Source organism: Pectinophora gossypiella, chromosome Z (genome assembly GCF_024362695.1).
Source record: "Pectinophora gossypiella chromosome Z, ilPecGoss1.1, whole genome shotgun sequence".
Classification (NCBI taxonomy): domain Eukaryota; kingdom Metazoa; phylum Arthropoda; class Insecta; order Lepidoptera; family Gelechiidae; genus Pectinophora; species Pectinophora gossypiella.
Genome location: NC_065433.1, coordinates 15,478,851 through 15,491,575, shown reverse-complemented (window position 1 = coordinate 15,491,575; position 12,725 = coordinate 15,478,851). Strand labels below are relative to the sequence as shown.

General features: G+C 35.3%; 1 protein-coding gene across 6 annotated transcripts in view; it reads right to left on the bottom strand.

Moving 5' to 3' along the window:
* The window catches only part of LOC126379826 (JNK-interacting protein 3), a 28,331-nt gene extending 16,042 nt beyond the window's left edge, over positions 1–12,289 (bottom strand). For 3 of the 6 annotated variants that reach the window (XM_050028758.1, XM_050028761.1, XM_050028763.1), the window contains exons 1-11: positions 11,654–12,289; positions 10,106–10,261; positions 9,562–9,709; positions 9,240–9,427; positions 7,685–7,835; positions 7,500–7,535; positions 6,042–6,059; positions 2,992–3,049; positions 1,437–1,596; positions 865–990; positions 343–467 (exon numbers count right to left, since the gene is read on the bottom strand). In XM_050028758.1, the coding sequence (XP_049884715.1) occupies positions 343–467; positions 865–990; positions 1,437–1,596; positions 2,992–3,049; positions 6,042–6,059; positions 7,500–7,535; positions 7,685–7,835; positions 9,240–9,427; positions 9,562–9,709; positions 10,106–10,261; positions 11,654–11,986 (1,499 nt within the window). In that variant the 5' untranslated portion in view covers positions 11,987–12,289. The remainder of the gene's footprint in view (positions 1–342; positions 468–864; positions 991–1,436; positions 1,597–2,991; positions 3,050–6,041; positions 6,060–7,499; positions 7,536–7,684; positions 7,836–9,239; positions 9,428–9,561; positions 9,710–10,105; positions 10,262–11,653) is intronic. The other 3 variants (XM_050028762.1, XM_050028764.1, XM_050028759.1) reach the window with 2 other exon arrangements.
* Between the last annotated feature and the right edge of the window lie 436 nt (positions 12,290–12,725).

Genomic DNA, 12,725 nt, shown 5'->3' with positions numbered 1-12,725 from the left:
ATCTGCATTAAGAACTTCACCTGCTATTTTAAATCAAAAATGAATAAAGGCTACTTAAATTTAGGCCAAAAATACTGTCGGGCGCACGATGCTCATAGGCAATTTTATTCAAATTAATATACGCAAAAGCATGCACATATTTTGATACAATTTCTATATTTGTTATTTTAAAAGAATAATTTCTTCACTTTACAGTTGTTTTCAAGTTACTGCTTCATTAATTGATTGATTGTCTATTTTCTATTTGTTTAAAGCTTGTTTTGCAGTAATCACCAGGATAAGTGAGGTCCTGCGGTGAGGTTGGTCATCAGCCTTACTACGCACACGAGAAGAAGAAATTACCTGAAGAGGTTGCTGAAGAACTTCCAGATACTCTGCTTGTTTTTCTTATCCATTGTGGAGTCTACACGACTGGCGCGCACCATCTCCGTCCAGCGCACGGCATCTTGCAATTCCATGAAACGTTCCTGAAAAAAAAATCATTAAAAGAAACTTATCATTTCAATGATTTGCATACAGACATTTAACAAAAAGAAAACTTCTTTTTTCTTTATTAACATAATCGTTGATGTAGACAACGAAAACCTGCCAGTTGCTTTTGGTGGAACATTAAATATTAGTTTATTTATGTACAAAAAACTACCAAGTCGTAGAAGTCAGCGAAGTCGTTCGCATTTTGCATGAATGCGGGCCTTCCAAATACTAACGGAGTGGAGTAGTAGTGGGCGCGAGTTAGCCGTCGTATACCAGATTTTATAAAACAACGCCCGAATCGAATTCATATACGCGATCCGTCATGAATTGGTCTAATAATTGACATAGACGTAATATAAAATAATAACGTAATATTTTTCGTATACATGCCTTGTATTGATTGCGTTCCATGAGCACGCGAGCCATCTCGACCCTGGTGAAGCGGCGTCTTTGCGCCATGGGCACGTCTGCCTCATCCTCGTTCTCGCCTCCGCCGGCATTGTTGGCCACCACCTCCTAAGCAAATACAGGTTATATATTACTTGTATCCTAAAGTATAACCTGAGGTGGCGGCACACGCTACTGACAGGTAGTCCAATTTGTGTTTGTCTTATACTTTCTAAACGTCAAAACGAGAAAGTTCTAGAGATGTCAAAATATAAAAACATGGTATCATCAATAACCTGGTCAAACGTTGAACTCGTTTCGTTACGTAGCTGTTAATAAAAAATCTTAAATAAGTCAATTAGAAAAATGAAATTGTATTTTGATCATTTTATTTCAATATCAACCTTAGCTTAGTCAACTCCCTAAATTGAAGTAAAGCAGATAAACAGAAAAATAAGCCGGGCAGAGCTCCCGTGCGTACATATTTATTTTTCCAATCACTACTACAAATTGCAGCACGAACCAAAACATTATCTATTACACCATTAGTAACTGTATCATTTGTAACCATTTACCTTCAAGTGACGCAGTTCCTCCTCCAGCATAGTGACCCTCTCCCTGAGGGTCTCCCGGGCAGCGCTTAGGTTAGCTACTTCCTCTCTCAGTATCTCCTGCTCACCCGTCAACTCATCCACCTTCACTATCAGGTCATCCTTCACCACGTTCAAGGCATTCCTGATAAATAATTCACAATTTGCTAATCATATAAATGATGTGGCTGTCGTATTAAGTGATTATCTAATCGATAATGCGCTGACTACATTATGTTGGAAACTTCTGGAAATTGTGTTTAGAAGAATTGTTTTAATTTTATTTCAGTGGGCTAGCAATAAAAGCCCGAGGGAATCCTTAATCCCATAGCAGCTGTATATTACATATTGACTCTCGAACTTTCCTTTAAATGAAATTATAATTAATACGCTGCAATGGCATTACTAACCATTAGTAATTGTAACGGGGTCGTTAAATTGCGAAAACAAGGAAAAGCTTTATTGAATACTGTTATCAGAACGCGTGACTTACATCGTAGTGTCCAGGGTTTGAATTTCGGCTCGAGCTCTAAACCACTGAATAGGCCAGTTTCCAAATAGTCAAATCAGTTACTTTTTACTATGGAATTTGTATGAAAAAGCACACTGACGTCATAGAAAAACGAGACTAAACGTCGGACTTATTATAACGTTTTTCTTCATTTAAATACACAAATAAGTTAAATAGAAAAAAGGAAATGTTTTTCGTTAGTTTTAGATCTGTCTTTATTTCGTAATCAGAATTCCATAATTTATTTTGAATCTAGTATAATACAGGGTGTTAGTGACATCGTAACGAAAACTTTGAGGGATGATTCAGACCATGATTCTGAGTTGATATCAAGTGGAATTTTCCGTCGCAAAATTCATGATTTTTTTTACTTTTTTTTAATTATTTTCATTTCTATACTTTTGCGATGAAAAATTCCACTTGATATTAACTCAGAATAATCAGCTGTTTCATCCCCCTCAGTATTCGTTATGGTGTCACTAACACCCATACCTACTTGTATGGGTACAGTATGTACTTGTACCCCGCACAAGTATGTACTTGTGCGGGGTACACCATAACGAATACTGAGGGGGATGATTCAGACCATGATTCTGAGTTGATATCAAGTGGAATTTTTAGTCAGAAAATTCATGAAAATTTTTGTTTTTCTTTTTATTATTTTCTGTTCCATACTTTTGCGACGGAAAATTCCACTTCATATCATCTCAGAATCATGGTCTCAATCATCCATCAAAGTTTTCGTTACGATGTCACTAACACCCTGTATATGAACGACCCAATTCGACTTTATGAGTTGGAAATCACGTAGTTTTCAGGATTTGTTCCCAGTTAATAGCAATAGGCTCGTCGCCTATTATTACTTATACTATGTAGATCCACTAAGCTATGTACTCGCCAGCTAAGCTATGTTTAGTTTAAGTCCCATGTAATAGGAGGCGAGCCTATTCACCAAGCCTATTTATTGCCCAAAGGGATACGCCCCTTTGGGGATACAGGAGTGATGCTATACTATGTGAATACACTTACTTGGTAGCCAGTAGCTCGTTGTTTTCCAATATGAGGTTTTCGACTTCCTTGCCCATTCCTGCAACAAATGATCATATTGTTTCATTTGAATATTATGTTAGCGTGGTGATTTAACTATTCTGACCGTAATGGAAGCAGCGTGTTGAAAGATTTTCGAGTCAGCGTAAATCCACCTCATCTGCTTTGTGTTACCTCTATACTGCCTACACTTTTGAGATCTATCTATTACTATCTTTGCTAAGATTACTATAGAACAATCCACATTCATTTATACATAAATATAAATAGCCTATATACACACAAGCTTAACACTTCAATTTATGATTTGCAACTCCAGTGAGAACTCTAAATTCGTTCAGGCGTTTTTATTTTATCAAAACTTTTACAGGCGAAATATGAGTTTTTTTTTTTGTTTAAAGTTAGCATACCTCTTTATATAATAATTTTGCGGATGTAATAAATGGATATTAATGCTTTGTTTTAAATTGGCATATCTTTTTTCCTTGTAAACCCAACAAGTACAAGTACATGATTTTCGTGATACAACAGTGAAAACCCCATCAAAATTGGTTCAGTAATTTTTATTCCATCGGCAAATGCGGTCAAAATTTAAATCTAGGATTTCAAATGAGCAGTACTTCTTTTGTTCTAGTGTTTCATGATGTCCTATACTTTATACTCTATGCTTGTACAGTGAGCTTATCTGAATCCAAATTGATATTATTATCGACAGAATTGGTAATAAGCCGATAGAAGTGTAGAAAGTGAATCCATTGGTTGGTTTACCAGCTTTGTGCGCCATCAGCATGTGTGACACCTTCCTCACCATGTGAGGTATATTGCACTCTCAAAATGTCATTGAGCGGCATGGTCAAAACCACTACAGCTTTTTAGAAAGATGTATCAGCAATTCTTTGGTAATGAGGTCAAAGCCTGGTGCTTTTCTGTCTTTTAGATGTGTTTCTCCCGTGTTGTTACGTTCCCGGTTTTGGAGGAATTTAAAGGTTCGGGTCTTGTTCTAGAATGTCGTGAACTGTTTTATCGAATATGTCGCCCACTTTAATTTGCGACTTATGTGAGGCCAATGAAACTGATTATTACGTGACCATCATTATCTCCGTTTGTCACAGGGTCCGCTTACCTAATCAAAACAATTGACAGGTGGGGTTTTTTGCAGAAGCCACTGCCTGTCGGATTTTTTAACCCGCGAAGGGTAAACCAGCCCAATGTGGGTTAGGTCACAAACCTCCGAAATGCATATTTTGGGAATCTGGGTTGCCTCATAATGTTTTTCTTCACCGCTGAGCACGTGATAATCATTTATGATCCAAACATGAACTCGAAAACAAATTCGAAAGTCGTTGGTTTACGTCTATGCTGGGATTCTAAGATGCGACCTCAAAGTGAGAGTCAAGCGTCTACCAACTGGGCTACCACGGCCCCGTTCGGCTCGGTTACTACATGATATAATTATAAATAATATATTTGTAGTGTGTATGTTACTTTTACGGTTACGCAAACTGAGCGCTTCCGATGGAATATAATTATTTTCTGCGTTTCTATTTTCACTCATAAATTCTGCAAAAACCGCAACAGAACATTTGCATCAATTTATTTTCACATGTACAATAAATGCATTATATACTATATAGGTAGAATATTATTTTTTAATAAACATAAGTCATCCATCAACGTTATCAACTACAGAATACACAAGGGGCACGATTTCGTTCCGATTTCATTATGCATGTGGATTTGTTTGCCTACGAAGCCGGGCGATGTGTCCTTGTAATCATATTAGAATAGCTAAATTAAATTATACGTAAAGTCTGTTATATGAATGGAATACAAATTTGTAGACTTGAGTTACATTCCCAACAAAACTTGGCTCTTTTTTTAGTCTATCTGTATGGTATAATATAACATTGTAGCTCAGGTTTTCTCTTGAGCACAAACATATTAGTATAATATTGTTTCATGTACCTTGTTGCACTTGCAAATAGACACATCAATTTACATTTAGCGTGCTCGCGTAACCTAGACCTTGTTCTAGGCCTGCCTTGTTGATTCGCTTAACCAAAATCTAATGCGAAATACAATGAAGCATATTTAACACGGAAATACGATTTGATTGAATAATTTTAACATATATAAAAAAAAACAATTCCGAGATTCATGATGCTGCCTTCGATATTGTCGAGATCGATTGCAATTTATAATTCGTTTTTTTACAGACTTGGAAAGTGACTAATTATATGCGGCGTTAACTTTAGCAAGAAGTTACAATACACGTTATATCATGTACAATTGTCAGCGATAGGGGCGCGTTCAAGATTTCCTTGTAAATGTGTGTGCAATAAAATTTTTCATTAATACAACTTATTTTTCTGTATTTTAAGTGTCACCAGTCGTTGGATGGGTGTTTAGTAACTCCCATATCGGGCCCTCCATGCTATGGCGGGCACATAAAATCGTAAATAGGGTAGTTTCCAACTAGTCAAATCAGTTACTTTTTACTAAACGTCAAAACGCGAAATTACTATGGAATTTGTGTGAAAAAACTACCTGTGACGACATTGAAAAACGTGACAAAATGTCGCACCTATTATTACATTTTTCTTTATTAATATTCATAAACAAATTAAATAGAAAAAATAAAACGTTTGTTACCTTTAGATCTGTCTTTATTTAGTAATCAGAATTTAATTTATCTTTGACCTAGGAAACTACCCAATTCTGGTCATTGATAATCAGAAGGCAAGAGGGAAACCACGGCTCTATTTTTCCCTAAAAAGTAGCATGGAAAATGCTACACTGACAAGAGCGTGGCTCTTAAATTAGTGATGATAATGATGAAAGGCGAAGGCTTGAAGGTCTGTTGGCCACTAGCCCACTGGAGTAGCGTAGTGGAATACCTATTATGCTACATACCTCTCCTGTGGATTGAGTGGAGTCATGTGCCTATTAGCGAGTTATATTCAGGTTAGGCACTAATGGGTTTATCATTATTTATATTTAACAAATCAGCATTCAAAATGAGTGTTACTTACCAAAATAGTTATCATTGACTGCAATGCGTTGATGCAACATTTTGTTAGAAAACATGGAAACAAAACATAAATCATTAGTATATGCCAACATTAATAATAGTGATGTAACGAATACTTGGTATTCGAATTTATGAATATGCATACTTTTCGGTACATTCGCATTCCTGCCACATTCGCAAAATATTTTGCAAAAATTAACGTAAAGTGTTTCAAATAGTGTAAAGTTTACAGCTGCGACATTTTCGAGGATTTTCAGATTTTGGCTTATAACTTCTAAAAGGTTCATTCTAGCGCAGCCTTGTAATCCTAATAGAATCAAGGGGAAGCACCTCCATCACTGGCCGTCTTTCCTTAAAGTTCTCAAACAATGTAGGTGTGATATTAAAACATATTTCAGGCAGTTACAACAGGTCTTCTAAAACTCATGTTTGCATTATTGGTAGAGTATTTTTTGCCACCTATAAACTAGATTTTTATGTTTATGATAAGCTATAAAAATTGACTCAAATAAATGGCATCAGATATAACAATAGGAGGCATTCACGAATGTTGAAAAATAAGTATTCGTTACATCACTAAATAGTATTAACACAAAAAATAAAGTTAATTGTTTCATCATATTCTTATTATCTTTTTACATTAATATAGGTATACATTAATAAGATATTATAATATAAGTCAAACAGCAGTTTTATCATTATTAAAATGACTTCCAATAATGCTGATAACAGCTATATCTAAGTAATATAATTTTCAACTCTCCAGCACAACAAAATGGTCCTTCTCGCGTGCGTGGAAAAGTTCGTTTTATTCACTTAAATGACAAAGTAGCTTTTTCATTTTATACTCCGATTTTTTCGTAAGAGAACGCAGGGAAACATAACCATACAACTTAATCTGCAGCATAAACTTGCGCGATTTTGTAAGTTAGGTTTTATTTAATGTTATGAATTGAATTTAACTTTATTGAAAATAATATTTAAAATAAAAACTGGTAAACATTCATTTAATATTACTTACTTAAAATAATATCATGTTTGAATTTGAAGATGTTACTCATAAATTACCTAAAGAAATATTTGATTTGATATACCTAGCTATACATATAGCGAAAAATTAACGTGTCCAATTATTAGGACAGTGATTAAATTCTAGACTACTTTGCTAGTTCGTAGGAATTCAATGTTCGCAGTCGCGTATGAAACATAACTTTCCACTCTTGTTTAACAAATAACTATTATCTGACATAAGACAAATGTTAATTATTTTATTGTTTTGAATATGTTTAGGTCGGTTAGTCTTTAGTCAATTATATTATTAGGTAGCTAGTAATATAGCAGACGCAGAACATTAGAAGCCTTACAAATTTAATCTAACTGCTACAGTGTACTCATATGAAACATATTAGATAGGAACAAGGTATGTAAGTAGGTACAAAGTTGGAAAAAAATATATTACCTGAAGATGCGTATTCACCAGGATGGACCCAGCTTCCTGTAAAAAGCACATTTACGATATTTCAAAACTGACTGTAATGTCGATTTGATCGGGATGAGACAGTGATGGCAAGACGAAGATCCAAAGGATATGTTAAGCCACACGAAAAATACAGGATTAGGAACACACAGTAAGCTGTCTCATACCTGTAATGTCAGCTCCGTCGTCTCCCTCAGCCATGCTGGCGTCGGTGTCGTGGAAGGCCAGCTCCTGGTACAACGTGTTGCCACTGCGCTTCTCACTCTTGGTCTGCGACTTACTGACGGATCCTGACGGAGGCGCAACCGGCGATGTGGCCTATAATAAATTAACAAATAAAAACCCTGCTCTTACTTACCGATATAACTGTTACACGTTTCCTCACTCTCTTTAATAATTATCAACTTTTATTTCGACAAAGAGCTCCTAACTTAAAAAATACAAGAGAGAGTCTATTTCTAACTGTTGATGAGTAATCTATTGTTCAAAATAAAATCTCCTTCATCACAAAGCATTATTGACAAAATATAAACTTTCAAACTAATTCAAATTACGAATAATTATGACACCTGACGTCTGCCAATGTGTCGTATGAAAGTATAATAAATACATGTTTGTATAATCTTATTTTGAAATAAAATGAAATGTTTTCTTCATAGATGTACACTACCAGTGATATTTGTAATATTTTTTGCAATGTGTAAACAATCGCTCAGCATTAAGTGCTATCAGTGCTCGTCGATTATCAACCCACACGGGTGCTTCTCATATGATTTGAGAAAAGAATATTTGAAGGAGTGCAACAGAAGTACAACGAGTAATAAGCGGCCAGTCTGTCGTTCTTTATCTCAAGTACAGTTATTCACAGACGAACAAGAAGTGACCGTGGTCCGGGAATGTGCGTATATCTATTCGGAACTACCGCTATGTGAAAAGTCCAGATTCAGTGGCATGCATTACTCGATGTCATACGAGTGCGATCAAGATGAATGTAACAGGGCAGTTAGTCGAAAGAAACACTGGAAAGTTATAATTTCTGTGTGGATACTCTCTTTGATCATAAAGTAGCTAGCGCATATCCTCTCGTTAAGCAGTGGAACAGCCTGATCTACATCGTTTTGGGAAGTGGCGATGTTCGGCGGTCAAGCTCGTAGTAAGAGGGGTATGTTTGTGCTTAGGTACAATTAACTATATGTGTAATTAGTTGTTAATAAACCTTTGTAAATACTATTAAGATTTTTGCTTAATCCTACATTTTTACTGTTGTTTCTGAAGAAAAGCTCTATCGAAGATATCGCATAAAATGGTCACTTATAGCTTATAAACCGAACGGAATATTCAGTACTAATACTTTGCTTACTACTCAGTCAAATCTTAGTTGCACTTATATTTTATTACAAAAAAAGTAAAAAAACAATATAAAAAAATAAAGTACATTTCATTAAAATAAAATATATTTTTTCGCAGTTCAACTTCTACTACAGTCATATTCATATTTATAGTCAAGTGAAGATAGAATAATATGTAGATTTGAGTATACTAAAACTGGCCATTTCTTAATTTGCTTGTTTACTATTATGGGTATTTTCAGAATACCATTTTGTAGAGCCGTTTTAATAGCTTGCAACTTAAAAAGGAAGGGGACAGGCTTGATAATGACGTTTTGCGAATTACGTACGAAAAACTTGAGATTTTACATCACATTTGTCCAATAGGCCTCACCTGACTTTGCTGCGTGATTGGATCTGTCTGGTGAGCTCTCTCCATGGTCCTGACGGCAGCTAGTTCCGAGCCGATGGGAGGTGATGATGGCGAAGAAGACAGACTGACAGGGCTTCCAGGGATGCTCTCTGTTTGTTCCACCACATGGACTGAGCCTTCCAGCGAAGCAAACCCAAATGATATTGGGCCTGGATTAAACAAAAAAAATAAATAAATAGCTAGGGTATCACCAAATTCCCACCTCTAAAGAACAAAAACCCAATTTGAATGTCTGATTTCGAAAAGAAGAGTTATACAAGGAGAATGTATATGAAAAGCTCACCACTGGACCTGCCGACGGGGTTGAGGCCGAGCCGCCCACGCACCTCGCTGCGCTCACTGGCCGTACTGAGCAGCAGCTTCGTCCGCTCCATGTAATCCATATGGGTCTTGAACAACTCCGTGTATCGATCGTGTAGTTTCGCATATTCCTACAAAATTAATATTACTTAAGTACTGTACTGGAGTGGATAGAATGACAAAGTAAGACAACCCGTATGCTAACAACCACCATGGAATATATATATGAACCCTGTAACTTTGCAAAGATAACCTGAATGGTATCTTATTTTTTGTATTTATTACTGGTTACACCTGATTATTACCTTTAGTAGTAAGCTACACATCATTTAAATTCCAGCTTACATCATTATAGACAATACTTATAAGTGACAACTTTACAACTGTATATGTATGTACATGGCACAGGTAACACAGTGGCACAAGTACATACACCAACATTAAGTTGCTCTATCTTCAGGTTGTGTCTTCTTATTGTTACTCCAGTTCTAAATTTACTTTAATTAAAATAACATGGAAAACCATACCTTTTTAAGTTCATTCTCTCGTTCCTCAAGTCTGCTGGCGTGGTCAAGTGAGTTCTTATGCTTAAGTTCGAGCATCCTGACTATGCTGTCCAGAGCTTCCAGGCGACCTGTGAGCTCCTTTCTTTCACCCTCATATTGGTCTTCAGCTTCCAATAGCTAGGAAATAAGAATTATCATTTAATATAGCGACTTTATTTAATATAATTAGATTTATTCTTCATTCGTCTTGAAGTTTTGTCCCACATTCCAAAGAAATCTTAGTTTTTCCCATATCACTATATTATGAAGTGTGGTTCGTTCCAAATCACAAGTATTTTCAAGATATACTTTTAAAATATACTCAAGTTTAAACTAAAAAAAGTATCAAAAAATATGAAAGTTTATATTATCTCTTACTTTTTATGAAACAGTTTTTGAAGATGGTTTAATTGTTTTAATAACTTAGTTATTTGCTAATTGTACAAAAGGTAAGTTTGGCCAAAGCAAATATAAACATTATAATAAACTTTGGCATATAAAAAAGTATGGACCAGACAAGGAATATAAAATAGGATGAAACGGGAATAAAATGATTAAAATTATATTTGGGGACAAAGGAAGCATATTGTTTGGGACAACCTAGGATTTTTTAATGTGGGACAAAGCTCAGTGGAACAAATGAAGAATAAATCCATAATTCAGCTTTAAATCTTCCTAAATGTAATTAAATAAATATTCCATTTATGAGGCATTGAGCCTTATTATGAGTCATTGAATTTGAAATAGTGGAAAGGATTTCTCGTGATTAATAATGTATATAGCTCCCATTGTTTTAAAAATGCATTTATTATTCTTAGTTAATGATCTATTAATATAAAAAATAATATAAAAAATTAAGAAATGTTAAAAATTTTCATAATTATTATTTATCTAAAGTCTAAACTGTATGATAGACTGTAAGATAATATGAAAACCTGTATTTAGAACAATATTTAAGTCAAATGTTAGCAAGAGGCTAATCTACTAGTAAGTATTTACTAGTAGATTAGCAAATAAACTATTGAATGTAAATTAGTAGGTTACATACAATGAGATGTAGCTATATATCAAATTCTAGTGAAGTTATCTCTTGTAGGTATTGAAATGATAAATGCCCTCATGTCATTGTTTATTTTAGTACCCTGAATAGCAATCAACACATTTATCAACTTGGCTTATAAACAATAACATTATATGGCATGCCAGTAAAGTCATACAAATACACAAGGAATTCAAACCAAATACATCACTAACACCTGACCTTAGTGGGTGTTTGTCCTAAATTTTAAACTATTCAATATTAAGTAATTAAGCAAGTGATACACCTTGTTTACCTTGAGCTTCAGATAAGAGAATGGATAACACATGCTCTACTACAACAAATTAAGTCACTGTTAAAAATGTTCATCCACTCACAACAAATGTACTATATGCCATTAGAAAACAAAATAAAATGCAATAAGATCGACAACCTTGCAGATGAAACAAAGAAAAACTGAATCAAGGTCTTTACAAAATGTACAAACTCACCTTCTGTTCCGCATGCTTCCTGGCAGCCTTCTCGCGCTCGTACTGAGTGACCAGCTGTTCGTTGTCTTCGCGGAGCAGCTCCACCTCCACTTCATGCTCCTGGTTCGACTGGTATGCAGAGTCTAGACATTCCAGCACATTTACCAGGAGTGGCATCAGTGTTTTGACAACGTCCTCATCGTAGCGAGCTATCATTCGCTCGAATTCCTGGTAAATGCTCCCCGCCAGCGACTGAACCTTCTCTGACATCACTACATGAGAATCCTCATGTGTGCCGTAGATAGTTTCCGTCGTAACATATCCACTACTAGCACTGTTATTTTCGAAATTCATGATTGCAAACGTTTACAAGGACGACTAATGAACGCGAAAAGGTATGTAGTGGTGGATTTGTGGCCAAGATTACTCGATGACTATTGATTATGGGTGACTTCAAAAAGTTATTAAAAGCATATTGGCGGTAATTAAACAATAGAACGCATTAAATTAGTAGCTAACATAACGAAACGAACCTATTGGCAAAATATTAGGCAGAAAATAGGATGAAGTAGAATTTTATGTTCACACTCGCACACCATTTGTTTGACATATTTTGCTGTGTAAAAAAAGTCGGTCGGCTCGGTTTTTTCTCGTTCCTCTTCCTCGTCTATCGAATGTATCGACTGACGGACGTTCGTTGCTTGGTTGGTTGGTTGGGTTGGATTAGGGCGTTTTCGCACTGCATCCGATCCGATTCTTATCCGAACCGAGTCCGAGAATTTTATTATGGATATTAGAAAATGGAGAACACATGTAATTTTTATTCCACATTATAAACCACGAAAAGTAAAAAAATCTGTGTTTATTTTTTTCAACAGGACAAAAAATATTTTCCGAGATATTTAATAAGAGACATTCCATTCCAGGCTATGTTCCTCAAAAATAATATACCTTCTAATTTCATAATATGCATCTTTTATCATTGTTTTTGGGTATAAATGATGACCCTTTTTATTACACCCAGGCTTAATAAGGGACTTTCCAGAATACGTTCCTCAAAATCAATATAGATGGCTCTGTACAGTTTTTTCTT